This window comes from Podarcis melisellensis, assembly GCF_964234715.1.
Source record: "Podarcis melisellensis genome assembly, chromosome: 1".
Lineage (NCBI taxonomy): Eukaryota > Metazoa > Chordata > Lepidosauria > Squamata > Lacertidae > Podarcis > Podarcis melisellensis.
This window is the reverse complement of record NC_138528.1, coordinates 97,638,081-97,655,972: the sequence shown is the minus strand read 5'-3', so window position 1 is coordinate 97,655,972 and position 17,892 is coordinate 97,638,081. Positions and strand designations below refer to the sequence as shown.

Sequence of the window (17,892 nt, the reverse complement as noted above, 5' to 3'; positions counted from 1 at the left end):
CTTTGGTCTGGTATCTCTCTGTCTTTTGTATTTAGCCTCAAATTATCTATTTTCCACTATCAACAACATTGATGTGTCTATTTTCTGCATTTTTGTAACATATATTGCTGTTGTATAAGAAAGGGTTGTGGAGGTGGGAGTTCAAAACTCTTTTTAACTAGGAAGTATATTGTACGACCTCAGGCGACTAATTTTCTCTTAGTCTAACCTACTTCAAAGGCTGTGAAAATCATTTACCTCATATACACTGCCGCCATTTACTTTGAGGAATGACGGTATAAAAAATTAACCCAAAAAAATTATGGAATAAACTTTTCAGTATTCAAGATTGTAACAGTCATTCTTCTGTAAACATAAAGTAGAATCGTTATAATTTTTGTTATCTAGGTTGGTATTCAACTTTTACTCAGAGAAGATCCCTTGAAGTTAATACTCCTAACAGTAATGTTCTTTCATTTCAATGGTTCTACTCTGAGTAAAAGTTGAATACCATAACTAGGTTGGGTTTTTTTAACATTTTGATATCCATTAATATTGCAATTTATGAGCTGCCAAGGTTTAAAAACAATGAAAAGTATTTTAGCATCTTAAAAGGCTGTTTTATTGTGGCACTAACTTACACTAACTTAGACTTATACTTACACCCTCCTTTTTCTGGACTGGGGGCGGGTGAGGTTGGATTAGGTGGAAGTGGCCCTCTGCTGAACATTCCCATCTGAGCTGACCATCTGCTGGCCACCACTACCAAACTGATGCAAGCATGAGTTTTTTATGCAGCACTCTGGCTTTGGCCTTGCCAAATGTGCAGGTGGGAGTGACGTTAAATGGGCTGCCCACTGATTGTAGCCAGTGAAAGGCCTTGTTCCAAGGATGTGCTGGGGATGGAATTAAACCAACCCAGAATCGCGTGGATCCAAGCCAGTCCCATTGCCGTCATGCAACATCATGAGGCCCAATTTTGGCCAGTTCACGCTGCCCCTCTCACCTTCTGCTACTGATTCCATGGATGCAAAGCCTCACTGGCAAGAAGGAGGAGTTTGGATTGCACCTTTATTCCCCCCCCCCTAAAAATAGGTTGAAACAGCTATTCTTCTAAAAGTTAATATATTTAAATACTAATTTAAGAGAGAGAACTTTTCTTTCAGGGAATAAACCTTGTGGTTTTGCTTCCTGTCAAAAATGTGTAATTTTTAAAATGTGCCTTAATATTATTTCACAGAAAACTCTTCTTTACCGACTATGGGAATGTTGCTAAAATTGAGAGATGTGACATGGATGGGATGAACAGAACAAGGATAGTAGTATCTAAAATCGAGCAGCCTACTGCCCTTACTCTAGACCTGATCAGTAAATACGTTTACTGGGTAGATGTTTATCTGGACTCTGTAGAAGTTGTTGACTACCAGGGACACAACAGACACACGATAATCAAAGGACGACTTGTAAGTACTATGTTTCCATATATACTTACATGTGTGTATGCATGTATTGTGAATGTTCATAGTTTTAGCATTTCCTAATGGCAATTATTGTGTCCACTGAAAGACTTTACAAAAAGACTGTTTCATAATTTTTAGCAAACAACAACGTGAGCCTATAAGTGAGGCAAGTGTTGACTGCCTGGCTACCACTGTATACTAAATTCTACATGGTTTTTTGAGCATTTGTGGTGAAAATGTGATTCAATATCAATTCAGCATGGACTTCCTGAAACTGGCAAACTCAAGACCCAGAAATGCAGGTTTTTAAATTGTAGTAAACAAAACTGTAGTAGCGTGAGAAATGAGCATGCATAATACACAGCCCAGGTATGTGATGGAAGTAAGTGGCTTTTCATCTCTTGGACCCCATACAGTTTTGCTCCTCAGAGTAATTTCAAATAATCTAATGGTGTGAACTAATTCGCAAAGTGAGCATACAGTGAAGCTCATGTGTTGAGGTCTGCCAAATTCACATCTCCAGCAGGCCTCCTGATACAAGGAATCATCAAGCATTAGGAATTGTCCTTGCTTTGGGAAGACTCTGCATTGTACAGTTCTTTGAGCCTGTGACAGTTGCAATTTTTGGTCAGCCTATTCAGACCTCCAGTTGTGTACCTGCTGATTTAAACTCAGCTGGCATATGTATATATAGGATGGCATATGAAAAACTAATCTAAACTAAATTCAGGGTGGGCTGACGAAAACTACTGCTGTCAACAGGCTCAAATGAAATCCATGAGGGAGTATTAGTAGGACACAGTTTTAAATCACAACAGGAATGTCAAAGGATTAGATTTCATTCTACATAAGATTTTTTTTTATTTGTTGTATCTATCTCATGCATTTGCATTATGCACATTCTCACACTAGTCTCCCAGCAGTAGCACCTTTCGCTTTCACAGAGACCCTGAGTTTTGGAGTAGATTTTTCAGTGCCAGGTTATCCTAATTTTTGGAAGGGATAGGATTAAGATGATATACCCCCACCCAAGAGATTTATAGACTCTGACAGAGCTTGAATGTTCTGGGGATTTTTTTGCCGACTCCTGCTAAGGCCTTTGTCTTGCTGTGGAATGGCAGTAGAGCTATTTACAACGTTGCTCCTAAGCATCCTCTCTGACATTGCAGATCCTGATCAGCTCCTTGGGTTTTTCTTGGGGGGGGGGAGGGAGATAGCTGCAGGCAGTTAAATAAGCCGGATGATGGCTGGAGAGCAGATGGCAGAAATCTCTGAGTATGACCGAACACAGATAGGCGCACACAAGCTTGCCTATCATGTGTCAGTGATAGCAGAAAAGAAATCTTACTTCTCTGCCATTGTTGAGTTTTCAAGTTGAAATAGCAACTTGCAGAGGTTTTCGGGGTGGGAAATAGGCTAGGTAAAGGTAAAGTTGGAGACAACAAAATTCTCTGATGCCTGCTGTGACAGATTTGCAAGGTACTTTGAGGACAAAGTCATTAAGATTTCTTGCAAACTTGGTGGTGTAGTTACAGTATCAGGGAGGGTGTCCAGAACGCTCTGGTTCTATTGTTTAAACCCTTTTAGTTGTTGTGGCTTGAAATTGTAGACAAGGAGCTTGAAGGGATGTGTCCTTGGCCACAGTTCATCAGTTGTGAAAGCTGGACAGAATAGATTGATAGAGTAGTTGCAGGAGGTGATTAATACATCCTTGTGGGAGGGTAGAGATGCTGACTATAGGTGTGCAGGCACCCATTCCTCAGGAAACCATGCTAAGACACAGATGTATAGAAGAATTACTGCTAAGTTACAATTTTTCCTCTTTGGGGCAAGGTGATAGGATGGTGACTGGACAGCTTCAGGCATGCTTGGAAGAAATGGATTCTCTGACCTGTTCAGGGTTTGTTTTAGCACTAAAATAGTCTTGGTCACCATGGTTGAGGACCTAAATTGAGAGAGGGGGGCAGCATGAGTGTCACCCTGCTGCTTCTGATACCACCCAGCAACTTCTGATACCAACGATCATGATATTCCTTTAGAATGGCTCTTATGAGATGGAACTCATATGGTGCTTCTGCTCTTACCTACAGGATTACTTCCAGTGAATAGCATTGGGGGACTTTCACTCAGCCTCCTGGTGCTTGTACTACATGGTTTCACAGCGTTCCATCGTGTTCCCGTGCCTTTTACCATCTATATGAAGCCACTGGGTGGCATCATCCAGGAATTTTTTTGTGAACTGTCATTATTATGTGGATGATACCCACTCTCTCGACATGACATCTGAATCAAGTGGGCTGTGGACTTGTGTCTCCACATGGTTTATTGGCTCTCATTCCATGTGCTTCTGCCCATATGATTTAGCTGAACATGTCACTCTACCCTGCCTTTAGGAAGTTGCATCAGAAGCATGGATCATTCTTGCTTTCATGTTATTTCCTTCTAATGAGCGCCTGATGTAGGCTCAAGTATTTAATATTGGTCACAGTTGGAGAAAGCTTATTGTGCTTGATCTAATCCCTTTGGCATCTGATATGTTCTTACTTACCTAAACCTCTCTACAACTCTTCTGAGTTAATTTAAAACAAAATTATATTGTGTAAGTAAAAAGAAAGCAGAATCCATTTGTGGTTTGAGTCTTAATGAGTTTTTCATTAACAAATATTGACTTTATAAATATGACTCCCATTATTCATTTCTGTGTGTAGCCTTGCATTGCCATTTGATTAGGGAAAAAATTGATAAGATCAGATAATAATTATATATTTTCTTCCCTCAGGTTAGACATCTTTATGGACTGACTGTATTTGAAGACTATTTGTATGCAACAAATTTGGATAACTACAGTGTCATACAAATAAACAGATTTAATGGCACAGATACACAGATGTTAATTAGACTTGAAAATGCTCAAGAGATCCATGTGTACCACACAAGAATCCAACCAACAGGTAAGGCTCCAGCAACTTCACTGCTATCCTTTACTGCCTTTGATTTAAGGAAACAGTATAGGCCTTGGAATCAGGGAAGCAGTTTCACTCTTCATTGTAGGCATGGTTCCGCTGGTATGGGCAGTTATTGTGACCCTGCATTATGTCTGATTCCATTCAATTTCACTTATGCTGGGGAGAAAAGTGACTGGTACCCAAGTGTGCAAAGGGTTCCAAAAGGTGGTGTGTGGGTAGGGATTGGAATTACATTTGTGCATTCCAATGCACAGTTCATTCAAATCAATGGACAGTATCTAACACAGGACATACTTTGTTTTGTGTATTTTGTTTTACATACAGTGCATACCCATTGTTCTTAAAACAAGGCAATTGGTGGAGTTTCTGTGTATATATCTGAGCCCATGGTGTTGAAAAGCAGAGACTCTGCAATAAAGGGTCAGGTTCTCCACATTCCTAGTTTAACACAGTGCTAAAATTGAAAGAAAATGAACATGTCAGTTTGACATACCATATTTAGAAGATAAAGCTATGAGGATGGCTGAATCATATGACTACTTTCCTCGAATAATGAGACACAGGGGGCAGAAAACACACCTACAATTATTATTCTAAATTAGTTTCCCATTATTTCCACTAGACAGCTACCAAGACATTAGCTGAACTTAAAATTTTAGTCCAACAGGATAAGTAGAAAAGTCATTAACAAGGACGGGTTCCATATGAATGCCCACAAGATAACTGTTTCACAGTCACATCATGGTAGGAAAACAGTCCTGTCAACCAGGTCCAATGTCCCCATTAATGCATCTCTTAAAACTATAAAATTAATGCTAAAAGTTAACTCTTAACACAATGGAAGGAATTCAATGTCACCCTCTTCTGATTATTCCATTAGTGCAAGCATCTAGGCCTTCCAGAAAGAATGATCCCCCTTTCCTCTCCCTATATGCTGTTCCAGGGTTCTCCTGACCCTGCCCCAGGCAATTTTGGGGAGTGTGGGGGGCACAACTCTGTTGTGCAAGTGTCCTTTCATAGGACTTCTGTTAACAGGACTCATTGGTTGATTCCCATCCAATGATTTTTATTATGATTCTTATCTTACATAGGTTGCCCACCAAGGAACCGTTAGTAGTAGCGAAAGAAAGAAAAATGAAATGGCTGTGATAACAATGTAGACTTGTGACCACACTATTTGTATAAGAGTTACTTTCTTACAAAGGATTCAAAAAGCTGTGTAAAGTGTGACGTTGATGTACCGTACTTTTCGGACCATAACACGCAGTTTTTTGCTCCTAGAAAGTAAGGGAAAATGCCTGTGCGTGTTAAGGAGCGAATGCACGGATCGGAGCCATGGCTGCCGTCAGTCAAGCAAAGCGGGAGCTGCTTACACACTCTTCGAGGCTCTCGCTTTGCTTGCTTTAAAGCAACCTGGAGCCGGGGAGGAGGGAGGGAAGGAGAGCCATGGCAGCAAAGCGGGCAGCAGCCGCTTACAGGGAGGAGGGACAGACGCTAGCAAAGGTCCGTGAGCTCTCTAAACAGAGCAATGAGGCTGCAGAGGGACGGCAGGAAAGATAAAATTTAAGCAACCAGCAGCAAAATAAAACCAACCTCGAGCTCTGAGCCACGCAGTGAAAACCAGGAAGTTAAAGAAAAAAGGCTGGGGATGAGGGAGAGGGGAAAACTTCGCAAATCCCCGCGTCTCAGCTGATCCGCTGGGAGGGAGCAGCTTGTTTTCAGGCAGGATAGATTCGAGCATTGTCTGGGTCCTAGTGCCCCTACCACTTTTTTGTGCTCCATTCTATTGCTGCTGGTGGCTGCTTATCACTCAGGCTGCAAGGAGGAGCACTTTTACACAGCTAATGGTGAATCCCCTGCAATCCAAGTCCTCCTAACTTGCTCAAATCTATTCTGCCTCAAAACAAGGAGTGGAAGGAAAAGGCTGCAAACTGTTAAATGGAAAAAAACCCAGGCACAGGGCAAGTAGCTTAAGTATACCTTTAAAGCAACAGTGCTCTTTCCCTCCCCCCTCCCCGCTCAGCTCACCTAAAAGCTCCTTCTCCACGCGTGCTCCCTTGAGTGCTTTTCCTTCCCTCCCCACTTAAAACGTGGTTACAAAGCAAGGATCCACATGGATCCTCAGGATTTTTGCATTGGGCTACCCCAAACTCACCATCAGATCACATGTCTGTGGCCACAGCATGAACCATAAAAATCATGCACCCACTGTTTCGTTCAGAATATTTTTTTTCTTGTTTTCCTCCTCTAAAAACTACGTGCGTGTTATGGTCAGATGCGTGTTATAGAGCGAAAAATACGGTATCTTGAATGAGAAAGCATCCATATACCCTATAAGTTCAGATCTCTGATGTCAGCACATGAAGAAGTATATTGCTGCAAAATGACTTTCTATCACCCTCAGAGGGAGTTGGGAGGTTTGAGTGTGCCTAGTACATTATTATGCTCTGCTGCTTCTTGCACCTTTTGTAATTACGTTTTATCCTTTTGTGCCATTCGCTATACTTCTGCAATTATATTATTCTGAATTGATATGTTTTTGCTTGTTAAGGTTTGCTGGGCTGACTACCATATCAGTTGGGTATTATTTATCTTGCTGTTTTACAGTTATCAACTTTGTGAGCCGTTCTATTTTTTTTTTTTAAATATAAGCAAACAGAATAGAAATAAAGGGGGAACACATTTATTGATAACAAAAGTATTTTGTATTGTATTTTCCATATGCAATGGGCTATATAATCCTTGTTTTATTTTCCCTTCATATTTTCCCCAGTAATGTGTTTAGTGTCATGTAGCAGTGGCTGGGATGCAACTTTAGGTCTTTCAAGATCAAACATTTCATATTTATGCTTGAGAGTTCATACAAACAGGTTACTGGTATATTTAGAATACAAGAAACTTAGCCAGCTCCTTCTTTGGAAATGAAAATCATGAAAATATGGGTATTACTAAGAAATATATGAAGCTGAAAGCTGAGACTTTGGACAAATATATATGAAACAGGAGGTAGAGAAAATAGCAATCACCATTGCCCAAAGAGCTGCTCCAGCGGCCGTCATCATCTGCTAATTCTTACAAGACCTTTTGAATACATGCTAGTGGTACTTTGACTAAAATATTAACGCCATCCACCAAAGGATATTTGTGAACAGAAGCAACATTCCCATGTGTGCAGCTAATAGAGATGTGTATGCACATCAGTCCAAGTTGAACTACCTGGGTGTTTTCTTTTGATGATGCTGGGGTAAACATTCCCATAGGAGCTCATTGTGCATGACTAGACCTGGATTGGAGCCATTGCCATCTGATGATTCTAGTTGGCAATTAATATTTTTCTGGTAAGGATTACAACAGATTCTATTTGGTCCTCCAGGATTCCAATAAAATATCTACATTACTCTCAATTCTACCATTTTGTATTCTGGTACAATATTCCTTTTGTCCTTTTTGTTGCTCAATCTCTTTTGAGCCCCATTCTGTATTTCCTGTAGAGTAACCAACAATGAAAAACCACAGTTAGTGCTTGAAAAGCAATATAGCCCTGTAGATCAGTATCATTCCTTATGAACATGGGTGTCTACCGGTGACCCTGAAATTCACCTGTAACAAAATCACGTCCAGCCCATAACCAAAAATTCCAAAAAACAATCATGGCTTGTCAGTAACAAGTCATGGCTTGTCAAACGTGCAAGAGCCTCCATACAAAAACTGCTTAGGCAAGTCTGCAGAACATTATACTTGATAGTGTTCCCTTTATCTTTATAAATTGTTCGGTGTAATGGATTTTTATCTCAAACTACTTATACAGTTTGGGAAACTGCTCTCCCAATGTTATTAGGTCAGGAACCTGGAAATAAATAGGGTACTAGCTGATGGTAGTGTGTAAAAATGCAGCTGCTCTGGTTTCCAATGCAAAAAAAAAAAAAAAGAATCTTCCTTAATAATTACTGTGCTTGTCTCCTATCCTCTTTCTAACCTGAGGCCTGAATCAGTGATAACACTTATTATAACTATATAATTCTGAGATTTAGCTATAATGTCTTTGTCTTTTAACAAATAATACTTCGTTTATATTATGTCTGTATTATGGTGACTGAGCCTGGACGAAACTGGGGGAAAGATATTCATCCTCTATTTCTTTTCCTAAAAAGGAGTACCTGGGTGTTCTAGAGATTAAGATTTGCAAAAACCCTTCCCATCTTAAATTCTTGCCAATGTGGAACACATTAAGTGATATACCGAAACTTTCACTTTCAGTAATTTGCTGATCTGGAGGAATTTTATTTTCATCCTGACATTTTTCACTGCTTTTCAGTAGTCAGGCAAGCTAAATCACAATATGGTAGTGGTCATGATATGCTATAGGACTAGCGCTGTCCTCAGTGCCATATTAACCTGATCACATGCTAAGATCTAAAGTGGAAACGGTTGTCATTTGCCTACCTCTTAAGGTGGTGAGATTAGTGGGCATAAAGGAGAGGGCCTTCTCAATGGTGGCCCTGAAATTTATAATCATCTTACCTCCAGATGGCTATTGCACTCCAATCCGTTTGAATGCCCCTGAAGGCCTACTTGTTGCAGATGGCCTGACAGCTATATAGGCTGAGATGCATTTATTTTAATTGCTGTGCTGTAAGGGCAGGATCGAAGGGATGCGGGTGGCGCTGTGGTCTAAACCACTGAGCCTCTTGAGCTTGCCAATCAGAAGGTCGGCGGTTCAAATCCCCGTGATGGGGTGAGCTCCCGTTGCTCTGTCCCTGCTCCTGCCAACCTAGCAGTTCAAAAGCACACCAAAAAGTGCAAGTAGATAAATAGGTACTGCTCCGGCAGGGAGGTAAATGGCATTTCCATGCTCTGCTCTGGTTTTGATGCCCCATTGCACCAGAGGTGGCTTAGTCATGCTGGCCACATGACCCAGAAAAACTGTCAGTGGATAAACGCTGGCTCTCTCGGCCTGTAAAGCGATATGAGTGCCACAACCCCAGAGTCATCTGTCACTGGACTTAACTGTCAGGAGTACTTTACCTTTTAAGGGCAGGACCAGCTAACAGGTCCCACTAGTGGAGGTTATCACAAGGACTTATGTCACTGCAATGAGGCTTTCTCATCTCTCCTCCCCCTGCACTTGGCTCCCTCAAATTGGCTTTTAAGGGGGGCAGAGAACCCTCAGAAAAGCATGCAGGGGGAGGAGAGGCAGGATCATATGTATGATAGACTGAAAAGTTTGTGATGGCAAAATGATTGCTGTGGTGCAATGTGGAATCCCTCACTGAGTTTTATACCGTGAGCTGGGATGTTTCCTCACTACTTATTGCCAGTTTAGGAATTCCAGGATTAGAATTATATTGTGGTTTATATTTTACGGCTAACATGCTTTTTGAAAAATGACGTGAGTGTCCTTTGAACAGTTATATTACAGCGGCACAGTAAAGCTGTCAGCATTAAGTATGGAATCCCTACAGTGGCAGAGCTAAAGTGTATTACTCCTCTTATCATATGCCTTTTACACATTAGTGTTTTGAGTGCCTTTTTCATGGGTCTGGCCAGTGGATCAGGTTCTTATTATGAAAGTAGGATCAGAGAGACTACAACCAGGTGGTAAGGGATCTGTATTATTTCTCCTGTTCACATGGCTACCAGCCTTTAAACATTATAGCAGTGTTGTGGGTTGTAACCATGGGAAAGTAGCTCCTACAGTGTAACATATAAGGGAATCTTAGTTACCAGACACTTTATACATATGTTTCAACATTGTATTTCTTAACACTCCTTATACAGGAAGTGATTATTGTTGTTGTTGTTAGTTAAGAAATGGGAGCAATGGGGTCATCTTGAATCTTTGGTATAAGATAGGAACAAAGCAAATGAGGGACAACTTTGTAGCAGGAGGGATAGGCTTATTATGGTTACAAGAAAGGCCTGCTTGTTCCTTTAAAACAAATGGGAAATGTTTGTACCAGTTCCTCAGAGTGTTAGTGCTTATCTTTTGAAGAAGAAAGATAAAGAAATAAGTGGCAGTGCATTGCAGTAAATGAAGAGGAAACCTCATTAATATTTACCTTTTTTTGTTCTTTAAAAGGGCTGCAAAAGCAGACCATTAAAGAACAGGGTTTCCAGGTTAATCATCTTAGACTTGCCCCTTTAAAACCACATTACAAGTAGGCAATACAGCTGGGTCCCCTCGGTTATTACCTGGATCTTCTGGCTGTTGCTCTCCTCTTCCTGCTCTATGATATATCTGGAGATCTACTCATTACAAGGCAGGGAGAGGAATTAGAGAAAGAACTGGTGAGTCACTATTTTCCCTGTTTAATCTGGTGATTTGAAAGAACATACAGTGGTACCTCAGGCTAAGAACTTAATTCGTTCCAGAAGTCTGTTCTTAACCTGAAACGGTTCTTAACCTGAGGCGTCCTTTCGCTAATGGGGCCTCCCGCTGCTGCTGCGCTGCTGGCACGTGATTTCCATTCTTATCCTGGGGCAAAGTTCTTAACCTGGAGCAACCACTTCCTGGTTAGCAGAGTTTGTAACCCAAAGCATCTGTAACCCGAGGTACCACTGTATAGCCCATTTCCAGGTTGTATCCTGTTCATCCTAGTATGGAAACACCCAGCCTTTAAAGAATGAATGAATGTGGTAAAGTTTTACAAGCTATACTAAAATTTGTACTAAAATATGATCAAGGGGAAATGTGGGTTTTAGGATCAGTGGACATGTACAACATGAACCGTCACCCATAGTAGTTGTACAACAGTTATTCACAAGATCTGAATAGCGGTGCTGTATGAGCCAGGGCAAGTAACAACAATAACAACAACAACTTATTTGTACCCCACCCATCTGGCTGGGTTTCCCCAGCCACTCTGGGCAGCTTGAACCAAAAGATGAAAAATACATTAATTTTCATTTATCCAGCAACACTAAGAGTAGACATGGATCACTGAAGAACAGTAATTAACAATAGCAGCTGAGATCATGCAGTGCACACTTTTCCAAAATGTTATAATTTCCACTGTAATATAATCATGAGTAAAGAATATATATGTGACGAGTGCTTGAATCCATAAAGATTATCCTGTGTCCCAGCCAAATAGGTAGTATTTACTGTTTGTGGACTACATGCTGCCTCCCTTTTATTAAACCCTCTTTGCTGATGGGAGTGTGTGTGTGTGCGTGGCGGGGGGAGCAACAATGACGTGGCATTCAGGTGTGTCTTGTCACACAAGTTCTCTCTCCACACTGATGTATATGACAGTGGTGCTTTAAAAGGATTTCTAACCTGCTGTTTTTCATTTGTTGCAGTCAGGAACCATGCATGTGAACTAGACCCATATGGAATGCCAGGGGGCTGTTCACACATCTGTTTGCTCAGCAGCAGCTACAAAGCCAGGACTTGTCGCTGCAGGATGGGTTTCGTCTTGGGAAGTGATGGCAGGTCATGCAAAAGTATGTTGTTTAAAATCAAACACTTTGCCAGCAGCTAATATTTCAGAGTGGGATTCTGAGTGTTAATTAACATCATCATCAACAGCAGCAGTGCTAACCTTAAGTGATAGTTGATGAAATGTGCTTGGCAATATGCACCTGCCATTTTACCCCCATCCTGTTTTTATTTGCTGGTGTAAGTTTTTTGGCTTGGGTTTGGCTTTGCAGCAGCAGAGGTGAGTAAATTAGTCCTGTGGCAGAATGATAACAGCAATTGAAACATTCCTCTTTATCTAGTTATCCTTGTCTCCTACAATATGCTATTGTGATAAGTCTTTGTCTTAATCCTACAAAATCCTTCTCAGGCTGCATTAAGAGCTCTCAGTCATCATTAATTTGTAACAACAACAAAAGTCCTATAACTTATTGATTTACATATGCTAATACATTTGCTGCCTTTATAAACTGGATTTGGTTTGTGCAAATTACATGAAATATTTGCACTTCCTTTGCTTTCACCGAAATCATACTGACCCAGAGCTCACGGCAACAGCATTATATTCTCAACATTTTGCTAAATGGAAACATTCAGGTAGCTTTATAGAAGTATTTTCCTCCTCTGAACATTTTTGTACTGGCTGTAGTCCATAGCATTTGCTGTTCTTTTTACTTATTAAAAGATTAATATTTCACATTTCCTGCAATAATCTTGAAGGCAGTTCACAAAAGCAGAAGTTTACCAAATCGATAAAGACAAAGCCCATATAAATGTAGACAAAAGTTGACAGCTGCATACTTAATTTTATCCAAACATTTTCCAAATAGCCAAGGTTTGGCTTCTTGTATTTTTGAGTGCTCGCCTTTCAAAAGGTGTGCATTGAGGCAGGTATGCAAATACCTTTGATGAAGACTTCCACAGCCTAAATATTGTCACCAGAAAAAGACCATGCCTGGCTTCCTCACTCGTTGTGCATGAGATGGCAATGGGATACCATCTGAGCAAGTTCCTTAAGTATCCTGATTCCAGACCATTTAGATATTAATGGTCAGAACCAGCACTTTGGAATGAGCCCAAAAGCAAATGAGCAACCAAAGCACTTGAAATGGCATGAGAGTGATATAAACAGAATGTTTATTTATACCCGCCTTGGTCAGCCTGGGTGCCTCTAGATATTTTGCACTACAGCTCACCTCAGTTCCAGATTTGCACAGATGGCTGTGGTCTAAAAATTCTGGAGGGCACAAGGTTGGCAAAGGCTGCTCTGTGTCAGTTGATCTTCAGAACGTTTTTCAATGGCAGACTCAGATTGAACACACTGCAGTAATCCAGCCTGGGACATAGCTTTGTGAAGCGATCTTCAGAACTGCTAAAAGGGAATGGCTTATAAAAGCCAGGAGATGACTAAGTAAGAAATTATTTAAATTCAGGCCTCCAGTCCAGTGTTCTATTTGCTGGATAAAAGTGGCTCTACAAAAACATGCTCACAGAGTTAAGTGGAAGATCTTAAATACTGTGTAGTTTATACAGAAGGAGACTTCATAATTCTTTCAAGGCCCCAAGTTACGAAATGGGCTACGATTTAAGAAAGAAACAACATGATTGATTTTTTGTATGTTATGTTTTTCATTTTGGCAGAATGCATCATTTGCACAGATATGAACAGTTGAGATTGCAGCCCTTTGCGTTGCACATTTTTGTCTGTTTGCTAAAGTTTACTGTACTGGTATTGGTAATAGAGCCTAATGACTTGGAGAATGCCTGCAAGATTATAACAGGCCATTTTACCCTGGCTCTAATGTTATCCTATGGTCGATTCGGTTTTTGAAACATGTATTGTTACAGAAAAGGCAGTGATTAATTAGATATAACTCAGTCACAGAAGTAATTTGTGTTTTAATTAAGATAATGCAATTAACCAGTCATATTGAGTTTAGATACATTCAGAATATTTGGGAGCTTAATTTTGGGTTTAGATTTGGGGGGGGGACACTAATTGCACCATTTAATTAAACAGTGACAGTATTCAGTGTAAAGAAATTAGGCAGCATTGGTGGTTTATGTTTGTAATCTTTCTTATGCAGGACCAAAGAATGAGTTGTTCCTGTTTTATGGCAAGGGACGCCCGGGAATAATACGGGGAATGGACCTGAATACCAAAGTAGCTGATGAATATATGATCCCCATAGAAAACCTGGTTAATCCTCGCGCTCTGGATTTTCATGCTGAGACCAATTACATATACTTTGCTGACACTACGAGCTTCCTGATTGGACGTCAAAAAATTGATGGCTCTGAGCGGGAGACAATCTTGAAGGATGGTAGGTGGAACTTAGAAGGATTTCGTATAAACATAAAATTTCACCCAAGCATTTGCAAGAACTTGGCACCTACTTTGTGTCCATGTTTCAATGCTTTAAATCAGGGTTTCCCAAACTTGGGTCACCAGCTGTTTTTGGATTACAACTCCCATCATCCCCAGCTAGCAGGACCAGTAGTCAGGGATGATGGGAATTGTAGTCCAAAAACCGCTGGAGACCCAAGTTTGGTAAATCCTGCTTTAAATCACTTCATTTCTTCAAAACGTATTTGTAAGTGGCTTAATATTTTAAATTTTTCTAAGTGGTGTACAACGTGCCTATTTGGGGTTCGTGGCCATATGTAAGGTGTGGTGCCCTGAGTAAAATGTTCCCAGATGATCACAGTCAGAGATAGGGAACCTTTTTCAGTCCACAGGCCACATTCCAGGGGGCACGTGCAGGACGTGCCAGTGGTGGGAAGAGCCGCAACACCAGGTAGAGCAATGTGTTAGGCCAGTTTCTACATACAGTCAGGCAAGAAGGAGGCAATATCAGAGATCACGAACACATTCCATGGGGGTGGGGCATTTCAAGGATGATGCAAAACCAGTGCAGAATATGACCTGAAGGGCCAAGATCTGGCTGGGAAGTGTGGCATAGTGAGAATCCCAAGAGATGGATGATGGTGTCTGGAGGGCTGTGTTTGACCCCCAGTCCTAAGTTCACCATCTCCAGTGCAGTTGATCTTACAGATCTATACAAGGCAGGTAGCCTGGTTCTGATCCCTACTTTCATCCTCTATGGCTCTGCATTTTTCTAGATTTTAAAAAGCTATCTCCCCCCCCACCCCCGCCCCGCGCCAGCAAAGTAGTAGAATTGTTTCATAATAAGCCTACAAGAACAGGAAAAACACTATTGCAAAATGCATGGTGCGTGTTACGGTCATTAGTATATCAAATTTTAACACATCCTGCATGGCCCAAATACCCAGAGAAGGGTTTTCCCCTCCCCCCTCAATACATCAAAGGCATCAAGTCGTACCAAGCTCACAAGGGAGCTTATTTCCAAGACATCTTTAGTTCAAATTGTACATACCGAAGAAATGTTGCAGTCAATCATCTAAGCAGCTTCACTCACCAGCAGATTATATCTAAACTCCCATTTCAAAGAAAAGCATTTCAAGCTCTGCTACTTAAGTGACAGTGGAATTAATTCCTTCCTTGCTGATCTCATTTGCTATTCTTCATAGCCCTTGCTGAGCTGACCAGGAGTACAGTCGTGAATACTTTTCTGTGTCTTTATGCTTTTGTTTCATGAAAACTTCATTGCATTTTTCATGGTAATGAGATTTTTCTCAGCTACTATGAAATAATCATTTTCTAATCATGAGACAGATTCTTTATAACACAGTGCTAATCTATGCTTAAGGAAAATCAGAACATTTCAAACTAACTACTAGGTGCACTGATTTCTAATAAGTGCTAGTAGATCTAAATGATCTATTCCCCCCTCCCCACTGCATCATTTTCTTTATATTATGCAGTTGGCAGAATCTTGATACTATTTTTCCTTCTAGTTGGTTGCTGGTGTGACTTGTTTGGAGCAATATTCCCTGCCTCCAAATATTCCTGCCACTTTTTAATTTTTTTTTTCTTCCAGTTCTCTTTCTGCTCAGCATCAAAACAAAGGACAAATCTAATTGCAAATGAGATTCTTTTTATTTACAGAATTCCTATATGTTAGGTTGCCCTCACTTTCCCTTTCTGATTAAATTCTTGGTTAAGATAATCTGACGGCATTTGAATGGTCTGAACTATATAAAATAGGGGTGAATAATAGGTGAATGGGGTACAAATCTGGACCATTGGTTCCTGTTTTGTATATTATATTACACAGCATTTGTGTACCGTACACGTATATGGTCTAAATCAAGGGTGGAGAATGTTTTCTGAGTGGTGGGCCAGATCCTATCTTCTCATCCCTGCCATGCCAAATTTCACACATGAGTGAGGCCATTCACCTGTCAATCACCTGATACTAGTGGCCACTGAAGCCATCTTGGCCTAAAGTGGATCAGGAGTGTCCTTGCATGCATCATTCATACAGAATATGATGAAACCAATTTCCTGTATCCACCCACAGCACACTTGGTTTATTGACCAGCCTATTACTGAGGCTGCACAAAAAATCCACCTTGTGCTGGCCTTGTGAGGGCAGAGTTCGAATGAGTGGATAATTCCTCCTATGGAGGGATGCCAACCTTGATACGGGGCAGAAAGGAGCTGATCCAACTTGGGATCTTCTGAGCCAGCTCCACTGCAGCTACATAATGGCCATTTTAGGATGCTTCAGCAATTTAACTACCAGCCACCTTCCATCCTGAGTGCAGTGGTGGCACTATCATGCCATTAAGCCCACCGCTTTGTCTGCCTCAGATAACAGAAATAATTAAAAGTTGTCTGAGCCTTTATTAGTCCACCTGTATGCCCCCGTGTTGTAACGTAACCTCCAATGAAAAAGGAGGGAAAGAGAACAGGTAGAAAAGCCCCTTAATTTAGGGGGAGCATTCATTATATTTGCTAAGGAAGGTGCTTGTGAGGTGTACTTGTCACAGGCACTGCTTAATGATGCCTACAACATAGCAATACTTCTGTACTTGCTTAGTAAGAGTTGCAATTTTCCAGCAGCTTTGATTATCTGTTTTGTCTGTGGCCTGGGTTAAAATGATCTTAGACTAAAAGAGATCAAATAGAGAAACTGGAAAGGCTATTAGAGGAGGTTGTGTAGCAACAGAGAAGGGAAGACAATGTGTGTGTAAAGAGTATCCTTAATAGGTTCTTTTTCCAAAGTGAAACTAATTAAGTTTTTCACTTTTGGATTAGAAACTGAGGAGTACAGTCATACCTCGGGATAAATACGCTTCAGGTTGAGCGTTTTCGGGTTGTGCTCTGCAGCGACCCAGAAGTAACGGAGCACATTACTTCCGTGTTTTGCCACTTGCGCATGCGCAGGCGGTCAAAATGACATCACATGCATGTGCGGAAGCGGCAAAACACGACCCGCGCACGCGCAGGCGCGCTGTCACGTCTTATGTTCTGTTTGGGATGCGAATGGGGCTCCGGAACGGATCTCGTTCGCATCCCGAGGTACCACTGTACTGTTATTTTGAAGTGTAGGCAATGAAAGGAGCAGTCATGATTAATGATATGTGTAGGCTGATGCAATTTATGTTTATTGAGAAATAGCTCCAACTAAGTTAAATGGAGTTTACTCCCAAGTAACTGCACATAGAAGTCTACCCTTAACATTTCACTCATTTTCCATTGGGTGGAAAGTATCATAAGATGGAGAAGAATATTAGTTTGACGCAGGAATTCAAGTTTTGCAGAATTTTTTTTTTGATAAAAGTATCTAGTAGATAGGAATGTACAAACATGTCACCATCCATTCTGAAATCCATTCTCAGACCTACTGCTATACCTGCTATATTTAATTACTTTGGGTACTGTGAAGCCTAGTGCCAATCAGGAAACATATTGGAAGTGGGGGAATGGAAAGCAAAAACAGAGTATTTTTATTGGAAAAAAAAATAAACATCCTCAAAACCTTTTTTCTAAGGATCTGAAAGTCCTAAGCTGCTTGCAGCCTTATTCATTAAATGCTTATTTTTAATTTCCTTATATTGCATTTTTGGAACAGATGCCTACCATGCGACTTTCTGTGCTACTATAGTGTTATCCCAATGATTTGCTTAATTCAAAAAC

The 17,892-nt window shown here is 40.8% G+C and overlaps 1 protein-coding gene across 3 annotated transcripts in view; it reads left to right on the top strand.

Moving 5' to 3' along the window:
- Positions 1–17,892, top strand: part of LRP1B (LDL receptor related protein 1B) — a 744,879-nt gene that overhangs the window by 509,030 nt on the left and 217,957 nt on the right. For all 3 annotated transcript variants that reach the window (XM_081928170.1, XM_081928171.1, XM_081928169.1), the window contains 4 exons: positions 1,220–1,442; positions 4,219–4,390; positions 11,708–11,851; positions 13,913–14,149. In XM_081928170.1, coding sequence (XP_081784296.1) covers positions 1,220–1,442; positions 4,219–4,390; positions 11,708–11,851; positions 13,913–14,149 — 776 coding nt within the window. The remainder of the gene's footprint in view (positions 1–1,219; positions 1,443–4,218; positions 4,391–11,707; positions 11,852–13,912; positions 14,150–17,892) is intronic.